A 19873-nucleotide genomic window follows, 5' to 3' on the forward strand; every position below is an offset into this window, starting at 1 on the left:
CACATCCTGAATGAGACACAGCCAGAGTGAGGACAGATTTTAGTAATTTGGAGCATAGTTGGACTTGGGTGCAGAGTAGAAAGAGGTGTTTTTGCTTTTCTTCTTTCCTTTATAACTTTCAAATAGTCGTCTTCCCCAGTTGCAGTAGTAGAGGCTACAATGGAGAGAGCTGATTGGTCAGTAGTCAGTAAGGTCGTGCCAATCAAGTGAGCTGCTTTGTCCTGGCTGGTGTTGAGCTTCTTGAGTGTTGTTGGAGCCGCACCCATCCAGACAAGTAGAGATTATTCCATCTTACTCCTGACTTGTGCCGTGTAGATGGTAGGCAAGCTCTGGGGAACAATTCCTAGCCTCTGGCCTGCTCTTGTAGCCACTGTGTTTATGTGGTGAGTCCAGTTGAGCTTCTGGTCAATGGCAACCCCAAAGATGTTGACAGTGGGGGATTCAGTGACACTATTGAATGTTAAGGGGAAGTGGGTACAGTGTCTCTTATTGGTTATGGCCATTGCCTGGCACTTGTGTGGCATGAATGTTATTTGCCACTTGTCAATCCCAGCCTGGATATTGTCCAGATCTTGTGCATTTGAACATGGACTACTTCAGTATCTGAGCAGTCACGAATGGTGCTGAACATTATGCAATCATTGGTGAACATCCCCACTTCTGACCTTATGATGCATGGGATTTGGGGTAGTGTATTGAGATGGATAGAAAACTGACAGGCAGACAGAAAACAAAGACTAAGAATAAACAGGTCATTTTCAAAATAGAACATAGAACATTACAGCGCAGTACAGGCCCTTCGGCCCTCGATGTTGCACCGACCAGTGGAACCAATGTAATGATCCTCTAACCTAAACTATTCCAATGTTATCCATATGCCTATCCACTGACCATTTGAACACCCTTAAAGTTGACGAGTCCACAACTGCTGCAGGCAGTAACTAATAGGATAGATCAGGGATCAGTGCTGGGGCCCCAGATATTCACTTTATATAATAATGATTTAGATGGGGGAGCTAAATGTAATATCTCCAAATTTGCAGATGACACAAAGCTCAGTGGGAGAGTGAGCTGTGAGGAGGATGCAAAGATATTTCAGTGTGATTTGGACAAATTGAGTAATTGGGCAAATGAATGGCACATGCAGTATAACACTGGTAAATGTGAAGTTAAGCACACTGGTAGCAAAAACAGGAAGGCAGACTACTATCTGAATGTCCATAAATTAGGAGAGGGGAATGTGCAACGAGGCCTGGGTGTCCTCACATGCCAATCACTAAAGGTAAGCATATAAGTACAGCAGGTAGTAAAAAAGGCAAATGATATGTTAGCAAGAGGATTTGAGTATAGAAGCAGGGATGTGTTGTTCCAATTACGCAGGGCCTTGGTGAGACCACACCTGGAATATTGTGTGCAATTTTGGTCTTCTTATCTGAGAAAGGATGTTCTTGCACTAGGGGGAATGCAGAGATGGTTTACCAGACTGATTCCTGGGATGGTGGGAGGAGAGAATGAGTTGGTTAGGATTGGATTTGCTGGTGTTCAAAAGAATGAGGGGGGAATCTCAAAGAAACCAATAAAATTCTAATAGGACTAGACAGGGTAGATGCAAGAAGTGGTGGGGGCTTGGCCAGGACCAGGGATCAGAGCCTGAGAATACAGGGTAGAGCGTTTAGGACAGAGGTGAGGAGAAGTGTCTTCACCCAGTGAGTGGTCAGCCTGTGTAATTCACTACCACAGAAAGCAGTTAAAATGTTGTGGGTTTTCAAGGAGCAGATAGATGTAGGACTTGAGGCAAAGGGAGGGCAGTTAGGCAGGATTAGGTTATTGAGTTGGATGGTCAGCCATGGTCATAATGGATGGCAGAACAGACTCAAAGGGCTGAATGCCCAACTCCCTATTTTCTATGTTTTTATGGTGATGCCATGCAGTGAGTTTCACCTCTCCTGATCTAAGGTTATCATTGGTGAGCTGTGTCCTTGAGGTGCAGCGTCATGCAGACTGAGACAACTGAAATAGGCCAACAGCAGGTCAATGGTTGCAGAAAGCACATATAGGAAATGATTGGAACGTCCGATGCAAGCCTTGTAGGAGACATCCTCATTTCCAAGAGAAACAGATATGAATGATGTGTTAAGTCACTGAGAAGGGGTATCACCAATGTGCTGGTAATCTTGAGAAAGCACATGGAGGAATCACTGGACTGAGCATCTTGTCTTTTCCTGGTCCAGGAGTCCAATGTAATGATGGGGACCATAAACACAGATCAGAAAGAACCATAAAAAGGGTCCAATCAGTGAGAGTTTATTTACAGAGGTGAACACTATCTACAAGTGCTTCACACCCATGTCCATGCTGCGCAACTGGAGCTTCTTAACCTTTCTAAGCCTGCCATTATATCCTGCCACATTTCCATGGTCCATGGCGGAGATGGAGGCAGCCTTCTGTCTGCTACATCTTATTGTCTGTGATGATCGTGGTGGCCATTTTCTGGAGGGCCAAGACCCAGGTGTGTACCGACCTGCAGTGCCACCCTCCTCGGCTTCTGGAACTGCAGCTGATGTGATCACAGGAAGAGGGGTTCTGATGGGCTGGACACGAATGTCAAATGGGTAGATGGTTCTGGGGTGTGCACCAGCTGCTCCTCCTCTCTATGGATGTTTGTGTGTCCCTGGCTTCCTCCTTGGGATGGAAGGGCAGCTGGATGAAGCTCAGGAAGCCTAGCTGTCCTCTGGCGATGGCATTTATGGAACCCGACAAGTGCCTGCACCATGAGGTGCATGTGCTGCTGCAGCCTCCATGGCGACTGTCACTCACACTGTGTTAACCTCATTTCATTGAAGCTCCGGCACAATTATCTCAGATAGAAGGCATTAGAATTCCTCCCTGTTGTCTCTCACTCTGAAGAGTGTAGCTGACATCCATAGAACTATAAAACTATAGAACATTACAGCTCTGAAACAGGCCTTTTGGCCCTTCTTGTCTGTGCCAAACCATTTTTCTGCCTAGTTCCACTGACCTGCACCAGGACCATATCCCTCCACACCCCTCTCATCCATGTACCTGTCCAAGTCTTTCTTAAATGTTAAAAGTGAGCCTGCATTTACCACTTTATCCGGCAGCTCATTCCACACTCCCACCACTCTCTGTGTGAAGAAGCCCCCCCTAATATTCCCTTTCAACTTTTCCCCCTTCACCCTTAACCCATGCCCTCTGGTTTTTTTTTCCTCTAGCCTCAGTGGAAAAAGTCTGCTTGCATTCACTCTATCTATACCCATCATAATTTTATACACTTCTATCAAAATTCCCCTCATTCTTCTACGCTCCAGGGAATAAAGTTGTAATCTATTCAACCTTTCTGTGTAACTCAGTTTCTCAAGTCCTGGCAACATCCTTGTAAACCTTCTCTGCACTCTTTCAATTTTATTAATATCCTTCCTGTAATTAGGTGACCAAAACTGCACACAATACTCTAAATTCGGCCTCACCAATGTCTTATACAACCTCACCATAATATTCCAACTCTTATACTTAATACTTTGATTTATAAAGGCCAATGTACCAAAAGCACTCTTTACGACCCTATCTATCTGTGACGCCACTTTTAAGGAATTATTTAAGGAACACATTGACGAAGGAAGAGCAGTGGATGTGGTTTACATGGACTTCAGCAAGGCGTTTGATAAGGTCCCCCATGCAAGACTTCTTGAGAAGGTGAGAGGGCATGGGATCCAAGGGCCTTTGGCCTTGTGGATCCAGAACTGGCTTGCCTGCAGAAGGCAGAGAGTAGTTGTGGATGGGTCTTTTTCTGCATGGAGGTCGGTCACCAGTGGAGTGCCCCAGGGATCTGTTCTAGGACCCTTGCTGTTTGTCATTTTCATAAATGACCTGGATGAGGAAGTGGAGGGATGGGTTAGTAAGTTCGCCGATGACACGAAGGTCGGTGGTGTTGTGGATAGTCTGGAGGGATGTCAGAAGTTGCAGTAGGACATAAATAGGATGCAAGACTGGGCGGAGAAGTGGCAGATGGACTTCAACGCGGATAAATGTGTAGTGGTCCATTTTGGCAGAACCAACGGGATGAACGAGTACACTATCAAGGGCAGGAGTCTAAGCAGTGTTGAAGAGCAAAAGGATCTTGGGGTCCGGGTCCATAGGACTCTTAAATCAGCCTCGCAGGTGGAGGATGTGGTCAAGAAGGCGTATGGTGTACTGGCCTTCATTAATCGAGGGATTGAGTTTAGGAGTCGGGAGGTAATGCTGAAACTTTATAAGTCCCTTGTCAGGCCCCACTTGGAGTACTGTGCGCAGTTCTGGTCGCCTCACTATAGGAAGGACGTAGAAGCTATTGAAAGGGTACAGAGGAGATTTACAAGGATGTTGCCTGGACTGGGAGGCATGCCTTATGAAGTTAGGTTGAGGGAGCTGGGACTCTTTTCCCTGGAGAGACGAAGGTTGAGAGGTGACCTGATAGAAGTTTATAAAATGTTGAGAGGAATAGATAGGGTGGATTCTCAGAGGCTATTTCGCCGGGTTGAAATGGTCGCTACGAGAGGACACAGATTTAAGGTGCAGGGAAGCAAGTACAGAGGTGATGTTAGGGGTAAGTTTTTCACTCAGAGGGTGGTGAGTGAATGGAATCGGCTGCCGTCAGTGGTGGTGGAGGCAAACTCGCTGGGGTCTTTTAAAAGACTTCTGGATGAGTATATGGGATTTAATGGGATTGGGGGTTATAGATAGGTCTATGGATTGGTAGGTATTGATGTGATCAGCGCAACTTGTGGGCCGAAGGGCCTGTTTGTGCTGTAGTGTTCTATGTTCTATGTTGTTCTATGATTCCTGTGTTCTACTGCACTCTTCAGTGTCCTACCATTTACCTTGTATGTTCTACATTGATTTGTCCTCCAAAGTGCCTGATATTCTCAACTTTGCCTTTGGAGCTCCAGTAACTTGAGCTATGAGGAGAGGCTGAATAAACTAGGCTTGTACTCGTTAGAGTTTAGAAGAATGAGGGGAGATCTCATTGAGACGTATAAGATGATGAATGGGATGGATAGGATAGAGGTGGAGAGACTCTTCCTGCTCAAAAAAGACAGTAGGACTAGGGGGCACAGCCTCAAGATAAAGGGGGGGCGGTTTAGAACGGAGTTGAGGAGGAACTTCTTCACTCAAAGGGTGGTGAATCTCTGGAATTCTCTGCCCGTTGAAGTGGTGGAGGCTGCCTCGCTAAATATTTTTAAGACGCGGGTTGATGGGTTTTTGATAGGAGAGGGGATTAAGGGTTATGGGGAGAGGGCGGGAAAGTGGAACTGAGCCACGACAGATCAGCCATGATCTTATTGAATGGCGGGGCAGGCTCAAAGGGCTAGATGGCCTACTCCTGCTCCTATTTCTTATGTTCTTATGTTCTTATGTAACTGAGGCATGACCAGGTCCAGATGCATGTCACCTGACTGGGGCTCAGATTCCTGGCCCCCAGCAATCCTACATGTGCTGGCAGCCTGGGATGTCTCTGCCTCCACCTGGTGTTGATTAGAAAAAGTGAGATGCTCACCAGATTTTGGCTTCTCTAAAACTGAGTCCCAAAAGATATGTGTCTCTGTGTCTCTGTGCTAGTGGAGGGTGTGAGTGAAAGTTGTGGTGACTCTTCAATCTCAGCATCTGAGAAATCATCTATGCTGGTGGAAGAACTGGCCTGGCTAGAGGACACTCTGGGCTGCTTTAAACTTGCCTACAAAAGAAAGGAGATTTCATTTGTGCATGGCAGGGACCTTTAGAAACAAGAGCCAACATTGGTAGCAGAGGAAAACCTATCATAACTTGGTGTTTGTTTTTGAAGAATTACTATAACAACTGTAGAAGGTAGAAGTAAACTGGTGGGATTGGATTGTCCCCCTGTCATTTCAGATGCCAAACCATATCAACAATGGAAGGCAGAGGTGGAAATGTGGACCCCTGTCACCACAATACCGAAAAAAAAGACAAGTATGGCATTTGCTGTGTCATTTGCAATTAGGAGCAAGATAAGGAGCAAAGTATTTTCCAATTGGACAGCAGATGCTCTAAATAGAGAAGAAGGGCTACAGTTCCTGCTGCAATACTTAGATAAGTTTTACCAGAAAGATAAGCTCTTGGAGAATTATGAAGAATGGATGATTTTTGACAGGATGAGGAGACAAGATACTCAGTCCATGGAAGAGTATATCATGGATTTTGATAGGGCCGATAACAGGCTAATCTAGTATGAAGCTAATAGACAGCAAAACAGCATTTCTGTAAGACCAAACATTTCAGAGAAAAGTTTTTTGAGACCACCCAAGGAAGCAGGTAATACACAGGGACATTTGTGGAAATTGAACAAATGCGTAATGGGTTAAGTGATGCATCAAGGGTTTGGTATTTCTCTGTACGATCTGTATTGCTGAAGGCTGGCTGTGTCCAGTTAAATGCAGATCCAGCAATGTTTTACTGGGAGGCTAAAGGAAAATTAGCTGGAATTTTTGTGATGCATGTGGATGATTTCCTATGGGGTGGCACAGAATAATTTGAAAAAAAGGATAATAGAGAAGCTGATAACAGGATTTAAAGTAGGGAGTCAAACAGCTGGTGCTTTTCTATATCTTGGTCTTGATATCCAACATACATCTGGTATAACGATGACTCAACAGGGATAGCTAAACAGTATCAATCCCATTGCCATCATCAGAGAGAGGTCAATGGAAAAAGAGGAACAGGCCAACAAAAAAGAAACAGAATTGTTGAGGAATATGATAGGACAGCTAAATTGGCTGTGCACACAGACAAGACCAAATGGGAGCTCAAACATCCTAGAGCTCAGTAATATGTTGAAGAGAGATCCTGAGGGCTAATAAAACATTTAAAAGTTAAGATTAGAAGAGTGTGTAATTAAATTCCCAGCACTAGGAGAACAGGAAGATATGAAATTGGTTGTGTTTAATAATGCTTCACATGCCAATCTCGCAAATGGATATTCAAGTGGGGCCAGATTCATAATATTCCTGGTAGGTAAGGAAGGAAAATGTTGCTCTTTGTCTAGGAAGAAAGAAAATATAAAGGGTGATCAAAAGCACATTAGCGTCTGAGACCCTAGTGTTAGTGGAGGCATTGGATATGGGGATATATTTGTCAGACACATTAACAGAATTATTTTTTATGGGCACATCGGGTAAGAAAGTTCCAGTTGAGTCTTATATGGACAACCGGTCTTTATAGGACAATGTTTACTCAACAAAAAATGAAACAGAGAAATGACTAAGAATTAATTTGGTCAGCATTAAACAAATGCTGGAAAACAAGAAAGTTTCCAAACTTAACTGAGTTGGTGCAAATCTACAGGTAAAAGGGGCACAGGTACTGGAAAGTTATTAAGAATACTGGAGGATGGTTGTCTTAAAATATTTTGAGAAAAAGGGAATCTGTTAGAATGTAAACTGATGACAACTTTGTATCCGATGTAAGGTGACCAGTGGTAACATGCTGTAAGAGTCAGCTGACCCAGTAAACCATGGAACCAATTACAGAAGTATGTGATGGTCAGCTGACCAGTTGACTTATTGCAAATAAGAACCTATTGGGAATTATGTGGAGTGGCCCAGGGCGAGGCCTCAAGTTTGAAGAATGAAGTTTCTTCATGAAACCTTTTATTTGATTTATAAATTGGAGTAAGTTTTGCTACATTTTCATTGCTGCATTTGCAGAGTTCCTTCTGAAGATCCATGGTGGGTTGTTGGTTGAAAGTAATGAGAAGGTTAACTTATCTTGGCAGAATGGAGATCATTCATCCTTTTGGGGCACTTGAAGCCTATCCTCTGCATTGGGTTCTTTCCCACATTGCTACCACCACCACTCTTATTGGGTTGGTGTGCCTGCGAGATGGTCTCCTCCCTGTGTGCAGGTACAGAACATCATGCCACATCACCATTGCATCCAATAGGAAGGAGGCATCTGAGAACTTGGGGGCAGCTTTCCTTCCAGCCATCACTTGCCACCAACTAACGAGAAGTGGCTGGTGAGCAGTAGGTTGGCCTTTTAATGTAGCACCCCCCATCATTAACGTGCTGAAGTTGTGGCGGGGCGAGCGAATCAAAGACCATTCGTGCACCCTTTCTGGCCTGAATCCAGTGGCCTCATTTTTTTTCTCTAGGTGGCGCACAGTATGTTGGGAAAAGCCACCACTGCTTTTGGTAAGCTAAATACCGCTTTTACTACCCACTATTAGCCTTTGCTGATATCCAGCAAAATCTCGCCCATGGGATAGAACTTTATGAGATTTTTTTCAGTGTCTAGCAAATCTGAAAATGGGAAAGTTATTGATCCGGTTTTTGGGCGGGTTTCAGGTCCAATCTTATGCAATCTGTCTCTGAAATTTTGGGCAAGTCAATTTCAAGCCAGAGATGCTGTGGGTGGGGCTTAATTCACCAGCCAGCCTGTAGAGGGAGATATTGCACATGTGCAGATCTCTAATGCTGCACATGCGCAATAACAGTGGCAGGGGTCTGACAGAGAGAGAGCTGTTGGGCCCCTGCTACTGCAGGTAGCCTCAAATAGCTCCCCCACCCCAGTTCCACCTTCAAGGCCAACACGACTGTTCCACATTTGTGGGGAGCAGGTGTTTTCCTCACCAGAGAAACTTCTCCCAGCAAGGTTACAAAGGCCAGCGAGCCCAGACGATTGAGCGCTGGGCTCACAAAGCAGATGCAAAACAGCATCTGCATAAATTTCAATAAATTAATCAGCTTCTGGCCCATTTCCAGTGAGAAGCTGACCGCGTTAGAAATCCGGGTGCCGTAAATTGGGCACCATTCCCTCTAGCTGTTTTACGCCCAATTTTACAACATTTTCCCACCACAAAATGGGTGTAAAAAGGTCATAAAATTCCGCCCATGGTCTCTGACTCTGGCTCTTGCTCACTCACTCTATTTCTCTTCCTCTCACTGTCAGTCTCATTCTCTCAGTCTGTCTTTCTGTCTTACCTCCAGATCTTCCTGTTGCATTTTCTCCATTGCCTGAACTCTCTCTATTGCCTTCAATGCTTTATGTTCCAATTGCAACATCCGTTCTTGTTCTCTCTCCTCAATCTGCTGAATGATGTGAGCTTTGGCCCTGGGACAGCAAATGGTGGAATTAGACACAATCACTCCATCCTGTCATCTCTCTTTCCCATCCTCCTCCTCCCTCTCTGTGTCTGTCTCCCTCTTTCTCATGTTCCCTGCCCTTTCTCAATCCATGTCAGTCTATCTCTATCTCTTACCCTTTCTCTGTCTGTCTGCCTGTTTTACTCTGTCTCATTCCCTCTGTCTATCTCACTCCCTTTATCTGTTGGCTCACTCTCTGTCTGGTTTTCTCATCCTGCCCTGAGCCCATGCCTCAGCTTCTGTCTTGTTCTCAGTGTCGCAATCCATGCCTCTCTCTCCCTCTTTCTCATTCCTTCTCTGTCTTGCTTACTCTCTTTTGTTCCTTATCTGTTCTGCTCCTGTTTGTTCTGTTGTGCTCTTGTCTTCTCTCAGTCCAAGTCTTGCCCTTTGATTTCCTCTCTCAAAAGAAAGATTGTTCTTTCTTTTGCTCTCTCTTACCTCAACCTATTTTCTTTCCTGATACGTTCAAGCTCATCCTGCATCTTGATGGCTTTCTGACGATCCACCTCCATCATCTTATCCAGTCGTGCCTCCTCCTCCATCATTTCTTTCTCAATCTGCTCTTTCTCCAGAATCTGGGCATCTCGGATTGCATGACACCTGGCATCTGTGATAGTCTATAAAAATACAGGGCCATGATCAGAAATACTTTCTCTATATTGTCAAATTAAAAACTTTTTATTCTTTCATGAAATGTGAGCATCATTGGTCAGGCCCACATTTATTATCCTTTCCTAATTGCTCTTCTGAAAGTAGTTGTGAGTCACTTTGTTGAATTGCTACACTTCATTTGTTATAGGTTACACCCACATTGCTGTTAGGAAGGGAGTTCTAGGATTTCAACCAGTGACAGTTGGTAAAGTGAAAGAACTGCAACGTAATCCTGAGTCAGGATGACATGTTGCTTGAAGGGGGAGCTAAATGGTAGCACAGGTTTTTGAAGATTTGACAGAGTTAAATACAAGCTTTGATTCTTGGCAAGCAGCAAAAGAGAGCAATTTGTATGAAAGTGAAATAACCATCAAATCTGACCTTAGGTGAATTATTCTACAGCTCTCACAATTCTACACATAACACACCACGCCTTTAGAGTCATAGACTCATAAAAGTTTACAGCAAGGAAACAGGCCCTTTGGCCCAACTTATCCACACTGCCCAGTTTTTACCACTAAGCTAGTTCCAATTACCTGCATTTGGCCCATATCCCTCTAAACCATCTAATCCATGTAACTGATATGGGAACCATCCAAAGTCCAGTGAATTATGGTTAATTACCACTCGTGCATTCGCTATTTCTCCCGCTATCTGTTTTAGTACCTTGGGGTGCATTCCATCAGGACGAGGAGGCCCTAACCCTAACCCTAACCCTTCCTGTCATCAATTATTGGCATGTTATTTGTGTCTCCCACTGTGAATATCTGCTCAATGCCTCAGGCATTTTCTCATTTCCAAGTATTACATAGAACATTACAGCACAGTACAGACCCTTGATGTTGTGCCGACCTGTGAAACCAATCTAAAACCCTTCTAACCTACACTATTCCAATATTATCCATATGTTTATCCAATGACCATTTAAATGCCCTTAATGTTGGCGGATCCACTACTGTTGCAGGCACGGCATTCTAAGCTCTTACTACTCTCTGAGTAAAGAACCTATCTCTGACATCTGTCCTATATCTGTCACCTCTCAATTTAAAGCTATGTCCCTTTGTGCTAACCATCTCCAAACAAGGAAAAAGGCTCTTATTGTCCACCCTATCTAATCCTCTGATCATCTTGTATGCCTCAATTAAGTCACCTCTTAACCTTCTTCTCTCTAACAAAAACAACCTCAAGTCCCTCAGCCTTTCCTCATAAGACCTTCCCCTCCATGCCAGGCAACATCCTGGTAAACCTCCTCTGCACCCTTTCCAATGCTTCCACATCTTTCCTATAATGTAGCGACCAGAACTGTACACAATACTCCGAGTGCGGCCGCACCAGAGTTTTGTGCAGCTGCAACATGACTTCATGGCTCCTAAACTCAATCCCTCTACCAATAAAAGCTAACACACCGGGAATTTAATCCAGATAAATGCGAAGTGATGCATTTTGGAAGAACTAATGTAGGGGGGAGTTATACAATTAATGGCAGAACCATCAAGAGTATCGGCACACAAAGGGACCTGGGTGTGCAAGTCCACAGATCCTTGAAAGTGGCAGCACAGGTGGAGAAGGTATTGAAGAAGGCTTATGGGATGCTTGCCTTTATAGGATGGGGCATAGAGTATAAAAACTGGAGTCTGATATTACAGCTATATAGAATGTTGATTAGGCCACATTTGGAATACTGCGTCCAGTTCTGGTCGCCACACTACCAGAAGGACGTGGAGGCTTTGGAGAGAGTACAGAGAAGGTTTACCAGGATGTTCCCTGGTATGGAGGGTCTTAGCTATGAGGAGAGATTGGGTAAACTGGGGTTGTTCTCCCTGGAAAGACAGAGAATGAGAGGAGACCTCATAGAGATGTATAAAATTATGAGGGGTATGGATAGGGTGAACAGTGGGAAGCTTTTTCCCAGGTCGGAGGTGACAATCACGAGGGGTCACAGGTTCAAGGTGAGGGGGGGCGAGGTTTAACTCAGATATCAGAGGGACGTTTTTTACACAGAGGGTGGTGGCGGCGGACACGTTGGGATGGTTTAAGACTTATCTGGAAAGTCACATGAGCAGACTGGGAATGGAGGGATACAAACAAATGGTCTAGTTGGACCAATGAGCGGTGCAGGCTTGGAGAGCCGAAGGGCCTGTTTCCTGTGCTGTACTGTTCATTGTTCTTTGTACACTGTACGCCTTCTTAACAACACTATCAACCTGGATGCCAACTTTCAGGGATCTATGCACATGGACACTGAGGTCGGCGCAACATTGAGGGCCGACCTGCGCTGTAATGTTCTATGTTCTATCTCTCTGCTCATCCACACTACTAAGTATCTTACCATTAGCCCAGTACTCTGTATTCCGGTTACTCCTTCCAAAGTGAATCACCTCACACTTTTCCGCATTAAACTCCATTTGCCACCTCTCAGCCCAGCTCTGCAGCTTATCTATGTCCCTCTGTAACCTGCAACATCCTTCTGCACTGTCTACAACTCCAACGACTTTAGTGACATCTGCAAATTTACTAACCCATACTTCTACACCCTCATGCAGGTCATTTATAAAAATGACAAACAGCAGTGGCCCCAAAACAGATCCTTGAGGTACACCCCTAGTAACTGAACTCCAGGTTGAATATTTCCCATCAACCACTACCCTCTGTCTTCTATCAGCTAGCCAATTTCTGATCCAAACCGTTAAATCACCCTCAACCCCATGCCTCCATATCTTCTGCAACAGCTTACTGTGGGGAACCTTATCAAATGTTTTATTGAAATCCATATACACCACATCTACTGCTTTACCCTCATCCACCTCTTTGGTCACTTTCTCAAAGAACTCAATTAGGTTTGTGAGGCACGACCTACCCTTCACAAAACCACGTTGACTATCCCTAATCAAATTATTTCTTTCTAGATGATTATAAATCCTATCTCTTATAATTCTACATTGCATCTCCCTTCTGGTTATCTAAAGGACCAATGTTTACTTTAGCCACTCTTTTTCACTTTATATATTTATAGAAACATTTATAGAACATAGAACACTACAGCACAAACAGGCCCTTCGGCCAACAAGTTGAGCTGATCATATCCCTATCTACCAGGCCTATCTATAACCCTCAAACCCATTAAATCCCATGTACTCATCCAGAAGTCTCTTAAAAGACCCCAACGAGTTCACCTCCACCACCACCGACAGCAGCCGATTCCACTCACTCACCACCCTCTGAATGAAAAGATTTGCTATCCGTTTTTATATTCTGAGTTAGTTTATTCTCATAATCCATCTTACTCTTCTTTATACCTTTTCTCGTGGCTTTCTGCCGACTTTTAAAGATTTCCCAATCTGCTAGGTTCCCATTAATCTTTGCCACTTTATATGCATTTTCTTTCAAGTTGATCCCCTCCTTTATTTCCTTAGATAGCCCTGGCTGATTATCTCTTTTTCTACAGTCCTTCCTTATCACTGGTTTTTTTTTGCTGAGCACTGTGAAAGATCACTTTGAGAGTCCTCCACTGTTCCTCAATTGTCCCACCATAAAGTCTTTGCTCCAGTCTACCTTAGCCAACTCCTCCCTCATCTCTTTACATACCTGATATATACCTTATATATCTCTATACCTGATAGAGATATATATATAAGATGTTGAGAGGTATTGATCGAGTGGATTTTCAGAGGCTTTTTCCCAGGGCTGAAACGGCTGCCACAAGAGGACACAGGTTTAAGATGCTGGAGAGTAGGTACAGAGGAGATGTCAGGGGTAACTTTTTCACTCAGAGGGTGGTGAGTGAGTGGAATCGGCTGCCGTCGGTGGTGGTGGAGGCGAACTCATTGGGGTCTTTTAAGAGACTTCTGGATGAGTACATGGGATTTAATGGGATTGAGAGTTATAGATAGGCCTAGTAGGTAGGGATATGATCGGTGCAACTTGTGGGCCAAAGGGCCTGTTTGTGCTGTAGTTTTCTATGTTCTATAAATATACCTTTGCTTCTGAATAGACCATCGATGATGAAAGCACATGTAAAACTGGATATGGAAAACGATAAGGCAGCAGTTTTTGGAAAAACATTTACACAGTTGGGACACTATCGTATTCTGTTAATGAAAATAATTTTTTGGGTACAGAGGTTAAGGAAGTGTTATAGCATCCAGAAATGGAACTTTAGTTGATAAAAGGATCATTGTGTTGAAGCTGCATCAACAAATTGTGCATCCGTCTCCTCTGAGGCTGAAAATTTTATTAAAGGATGCAGACGTAAGATTTGAAGACAACACTATATACTAAGCTTATGGGACAGGTCAGTGATCAGGGTGAGGTTAGAACATAGAACGTAGAACATTACAGTGCAGAACAGGCCCTTCGGCCCATGATGTTGCGCCGACCAGTTAAAAAGCAATGACCCTCTAACCTAAACCAATCCCTTTCCATCCATAAACCTATCCACGGATCTCTTAAACGCCCCCAAACTAGGCGCATTTACAACTGCAGCAGGCAGGGCATTCCAATCCCTCACCACCCTCTGGGTAAAGAACCTACCCCTGACATCCGTCCTATAACTACCACCCCTCAATTTAAAGCTATGCCCCCTCGTGCTAGCTTTCTCCATCCGAGGAAAAAGGCTATCACTGTCCACCCTATCTAAACCTCTAATCATCTTATATGTTTCAATAAGGTCCCTTCTTAGCCACCTTCTTTCTAATGAAAACAACCTCAAATCCCTCAGTCTCTTCTCATAGGACCTCCCCTCCATACCAGGCAACATCCTGGTAAACCTCCTCTGCACCCTCTCCAAAGCCTCCACATCCTTCCTATAATGTGGGGACCAGAACTGCACACACTACTCCAAGTGCGGCCACACCAGAGTTTTGTACAGTTGCAACATGACGCTGCGGCTCCTAAATTCAATCCCCCTACCAATAAACGCCAAGACACCGTATGCCTTCTTAACAACCTTATCTACTTGATTCCCAACTTTCAGGGATCTATGTACACATACACCTAGATCCCTCTGTTCATCCACACTATTCAGAGTCCTACCGTTAGCCCTATACTCTACATATCTGTTATTCCTGCCAAAGTGAATTACCTCACACTTTTCTACATTAAACTCCATCCGCCACCTCTCGGCCCAGCTCTGCAACTTGTCCAAGTCCCCCTGTAAACTAAGACACCCTTCCTCACTATCTACCACACCTCCGACTTTGGTGTCATCAGCAAATTTACTAATCCACCCAACTATACCCTCATCCAGATCATTTATAAAAATTACAAACAGCAGTGGCCCCAAAACAGATCCCTGAGGCACACCACTCGTAACTGAACTCCATGACGAATACTTACCATCAACCACCACCCTCTGTCTCCTATCCGCCAGCCAATTCCTGATCCAATTACCTAAATCACCCTCAATCCCATACATCTGCATTTTCTGCAGAAGCCTTCCATGGTGAACCTTATCAAACACCTTACTAAAGTCCATATATACCATGTCAACTGCCTTACCCCCATCCACCTCTTTGGTCACTTTCTCAAAAAACTCAATAAGTTTTTAATAATCAAAAAAAAATAGGTTGGTAGGGAATACAGGAGGAAAGCATCACGACTGATAGTAACTCTACCTTTGGCCAGAGATTATAACAATGTTGTGGCAATGGTCTTTAAGATCTGGGATAAGGTAAACAATATATTCATTTTGCACTTTGTAGATTTAGTGACCAGATTTAGTCAATCAACAGTTCTCTGTAATAAAGAGAGTAATCCTGGATCAGATCATGGAAAACTGGAAAGGGACAGAAATGGGGCCAACGGCAAAGTTCCCTACAGACAATTGCTAACAATGAGTTTAAGGGTATGTGTGAAAACATGAATATTGTAGTCATAAATGCTGCTGCAGAAAGCCAATTTAGTAGTGGGGTGTGTGAGAGGAACCGTTCGATAAGGTTCACCATGGTAGGCTTCTGCAGAAAATGCAGATGTATGGGATTGTGGGTAATCTAGGAAGTTGGATCAGGAATTGGCTATCAGATAGGAGACAGAGGGTGGTGGTGGATGGTAAATATTCATCATGGAGTACAGTTACGAGTGGTGTGCCTCAGGGATCTGTTTTGGGGCCACTGTTGTTTGTAATTTTTATTAATGATCTGGATGAGGGTATAGTTGGGTGGATTAGTAAATTTGCTGATGACACCAAAGTTGGAGGTGTGGTAGATTGTGAGGAAGGGTGTCATAGTCTGCAGGGAGACTTAGATAGGTTGCAGAGCTGGGCCGAGAGGTGGCGGATGGAATTTAATGCGGAGAAGTGTGAGGTAATTCACTTTGGTAGGAGCAACAGATGTGTCGAGTATAGGGCGAACGGGAGGACTTTGAATAGTGTGGATGAACAGAGGGATCTAGGTGTATGTGTACATAGATCCCTGAAAGTTGGGAATCAAGTAGATAAGGTTGTTAAGAAGGCGTACGGTGTCTTGGCGTTTATTGGTAGGGGGATTGAATTTAGGAGTCGCAGTGTAATGTTGCAACTGTACACTACTCTAGTGCGGCCGCACTTGGAGTACTGTGTGCAGTTCTGGTCCCCGCATTACAAGAAGGATGTGGAGGCGTTGGAGAGGGTGCAGAGGAGGTTTACTAGGATGTTGCCTGGTATGGTGGGGAGGTCCTATGAGGAGAGACTGAGGGATTTAGGGTTGTTTTCGTTGGAAAGAAGGCGGCTAAGAGGGGATCTTATTGAAACATATAAGATGATTAGAGGTTTAGATAGGGTGGATAGTGATAGCCTTTTTCCTCGGATGGAGAAAGCTAGCATGAGGGGGCATGGCTTTAAATTAAGGGGGGGTAGCTACAGGACGGATGTCAGGGGTAGGTTCTTTACCCAGCGGGTGGTGAGGGATTGGAATGCCCTGCCTGCTGCAGTTGTAAATGCGTCTAGTTTGGGGGCGTTTAAGAGATCTCTGGATAGGTTTATGGACGAAAAGGGATTGGTATAGGCTAGTGGGTCATTGTTTTTGTAACTGGTCGGCGCAACATCGTGGGCCGAAGGGCCTGTTCTGCGCTGTTATGTTCTATGTTCTATGTGGTAATAGATGAGATTCTCCGGAAAATTCTGGCAGACAGACCAAATTGCAAGTTAATTTCAGCTCTAGCATGGGTGGTACCTGCAAAGCTTTCATTGCAGATGGTTGGGGACTATAGTTCATGTCAATTAGTATTTGGTAGAAATGCTAAAATTTTGTCCATTTTGAATGACTAGCCTCCAGCTTGGGAAAGGACAACAATTAGCTCTGTCTTTTCTGAGCATTTAAATCCATTGCTTATAAGTAGAAGAGCATTTTTAGAATCAGAAGTCTCTAAAAGAATTCGCGGAGCATTAAGGTATAATGTATGACCATCAACACTTTTTTCCAGCAAAGGGACAAAGTATACAATAAAAGAGACAATTTTAATGAATGGAAAGGTCCAGGGAAGGTTATAGGTATAGAGGACAAAACAATTGTTTTGCAACATGGTAATCAGACTGTTAGGATACACTCATCAAGGATAATGGGTACAGATTACAAACTTGCGAATTTAGAAAAAGTAGAAACATAGAAACCGAGAAAATAGGAGCAGGAGGAGGCCATTTGGCTCTTTGAGCCTACTCCGTCATTCATCAAGATCACGGCTGATCATCCAACTCAATAGCCTAATTCTGCTTTTTCCCCATAACCTTTGACCCATTTACCCCAAGTGCTATATCCAGCTGCCTCTTGAATGCATTCAATGTTTTGGCATCAGCTACTTCCTGTGGTAATGAATTCCACAGGTTCACCACTCTTTGGTGAAGAAATGTCTCTTCACCTCCGTCCTAAATGGTCTACCCTGAATCCTCCGACTGTGACCCCTGGTTCTAGACTCCCCCACCATTGGAAACATCCTTCCTGCATCTACCCTGTCCAGTCCTGTTAGAATTTTATAAGTCTCTATGAGATCCTCCTCATTCGTCTGAACTCCAACAAAAACAATCCTAACCTAGTCAATCTTTCCTCATACATCTGTCCCGCCATCTCCAGAATCAGCCTGGTAAACCTTCACTGCACTCTTGGGAGCAAGAACATCCTTCCTCAGAAAAGGAGACCAAAATTGCACACTATACTCTAGGTGTGGCCTCACCAAGGCCCTGTATTGTTGTAAGAACACATCCCTGTTCCTGTACTCGAAACCTCACGCAATGAAGGCCAACATGCCATTTGCCTTCTTTACCACCTGCTGCACCTGCACGCTGCACACTCCCCTCTCCCAATTTACAGCCATTCAGGTAGTAATCTGCCTTCTTATTTTTGCTTCCAAAGTAAATAACCTCACACTTGCTCAAATTATACTGTATCTGCCATTGATCAGCTCACTCATCCAACCTGTCCAGATCATTCTGAAGGATCTCTGCATCCTTGTCACAGTTCACCCTCCCACCCAATTTGGTATCATCTGCAAGTAGATTAAGACGATAAGGAACTGGGGTCATCTGATACTCACATAATGCAGAATTGTAAGGGCCAGTTAGCTGAAATAGACAGGGTATCTGTAGGGGAACACAATACTTCTAGGAAGCATGGTCAGTAAGTTTGCAGATGACATTAAGATTGGTGGAATGGTGGACAGTGAAGAAAGTTATTTCCGATTGCAATGGGATCTTGATCAATTGGGCCAGTGGGCTGACGAATGGCAGATGGAATTTAATTGAGACACATGTGAGGTGATGCATTTTGGTAGATTGAACCAGGGCAGGACTTACTCAGTTAATGGTAGGGCATTGGGGAAAGTTACAGAACAAAGAGATCGAGGAGTACATGTTCATAGCTCCTTGAAAGTGGATTCACAGGTAGACAGAGTGGTGAAGAAGGCATTCGGCATGCTTGGTTTCATCGTTCAGAACATTGAATACAGGAGTTGGAATGTCTTATTGAAGTTGTACAAGACATTAGAACATAGATAGAACACAGAACATTACAGTGCAGTGCAGGTCCTTCGGCCCTCGATGTTGCGCCGACCAGTGGAACCAATCTAATGACCCTCTAACTTCAACTATTCCAGTGTTATCCATATGCCTATCCACTGACCATTTGAACACCCTTAAAGTTGGCGAGTCCACAACTGCTGCAGGCAGGGCACTCAACGCCCTTACTACCCTCTGTCATATAATTACCACCCCTTAATTTAGAGCTATGTCCCCTCATGTTAGCCATCACCATCCGAGGAAAAAGGCTCTCACTGTCCACCCTATCTAATCCTCTGATCATCTTGTATGCCTCAATTAGGTCACCTCTTAACCTTCTTCTCTGTAACAAAAATAACCTCAAGTCCCTCAGCCTTTCCTCATAAGACCTTCCCACCATACCAGGCAACATCCTGGTAAACCTCCTCTGCACCCTTTCCAATGCTTCCACATCTTTCTTATAATGCGGTGACCAGAACTGTACGCAATACTCCAAGTGCGGCGCACAGAGTTTTGAACAGTTGCAACTTGATCTCATGGCTCCGAAATTCAATCCCTCTACCAATAAAAGCTAACACACCGTACGCCTTCTTAACAACCTTATCAACCTGAGTGCCAACTTTCAGGGATCTATGCACATGTACACCGAGATCTCTCTGCTCGTCGACACTACCAAGAGTCCTTAAATTAGCCCTATATTCTGTACTCCTGTTACTCTTACCAAAGTGAATCACCTCACACTTTTCCGCAGGTGAGAGGACATGGGATCCAAGGGGCTTTGGCCTTGTGGATCCAGAACTGGCTTGCCTGCAGAAGGCAGAGAGTGGTTGTGGATGGGTCTTTTTCTGCATGGAGGTCGGTCACCAGTGGAGTGCCCCAGGGATCTGTTCTAGGACCCTTGCTGTTTGTCATTTTCATAAATGACCTGGATGAGGAAGTGGAGGGATGGGTTAGTAAGTTCACCGACGACACGAAGGTTGGTGGCATTGTGGATAGTCTGGAGGGATGTCAGAAGTTGCAGCATGACATAGATAGGATGCAAGACTGGGCGGAGAAGTGGCAGATGGACTTCAACATGGATAAATGTGTAGTGGTCCGTTTTGGCAGG

The 19873-nt window shown here is 44.3% G+C and overlaps 1 protein-coding gene across 1 annotated transcript in view; it reads right to left on the reverse strand.

The window, feature by feature from the left end:
• Window positions 1-19873, reverse strand: part of LOC145348241 (cilia- and flagella-associated protein 45-like) — a 112914-nt gene that overhangs the window by 59307 nt on the left and 33734 nt on the right. Inside the window, exons 6-7 of the mRNA XM_080196442.1 lie at window positions 9594-9772; window positions 8994-9123 (exon numbers count right to left, since the gene is read on the reverse strand). Of these exons, the coding sequence (XP_080052568.1) occupies window positions 8994-9123; window positions 9594-9772 (309 nt within the window). The remainder of the gene's footprint in view (window positions 1-8993; window positions 9124-9593; window positions 9773-19873) is intronic.

The sequence above is a fragment of the Carcharhinus amblyrhynchos genome, chromosome 9, assembly GCF_965287045.1.
Source record: "Carcharhinus amblyrhynchos chromosome 9, sCarAmb.v2.hapA, whole genome shotgun sequence".
In the NCBI taxonomy this organism is placed as follows: Eukaryota; Metazoa; Chordata; class Chondrichthyes; order Carcharhiniformes; family Carcharhinidae; genus Carcharhinus; species Carcharhinus amblyrhynchos.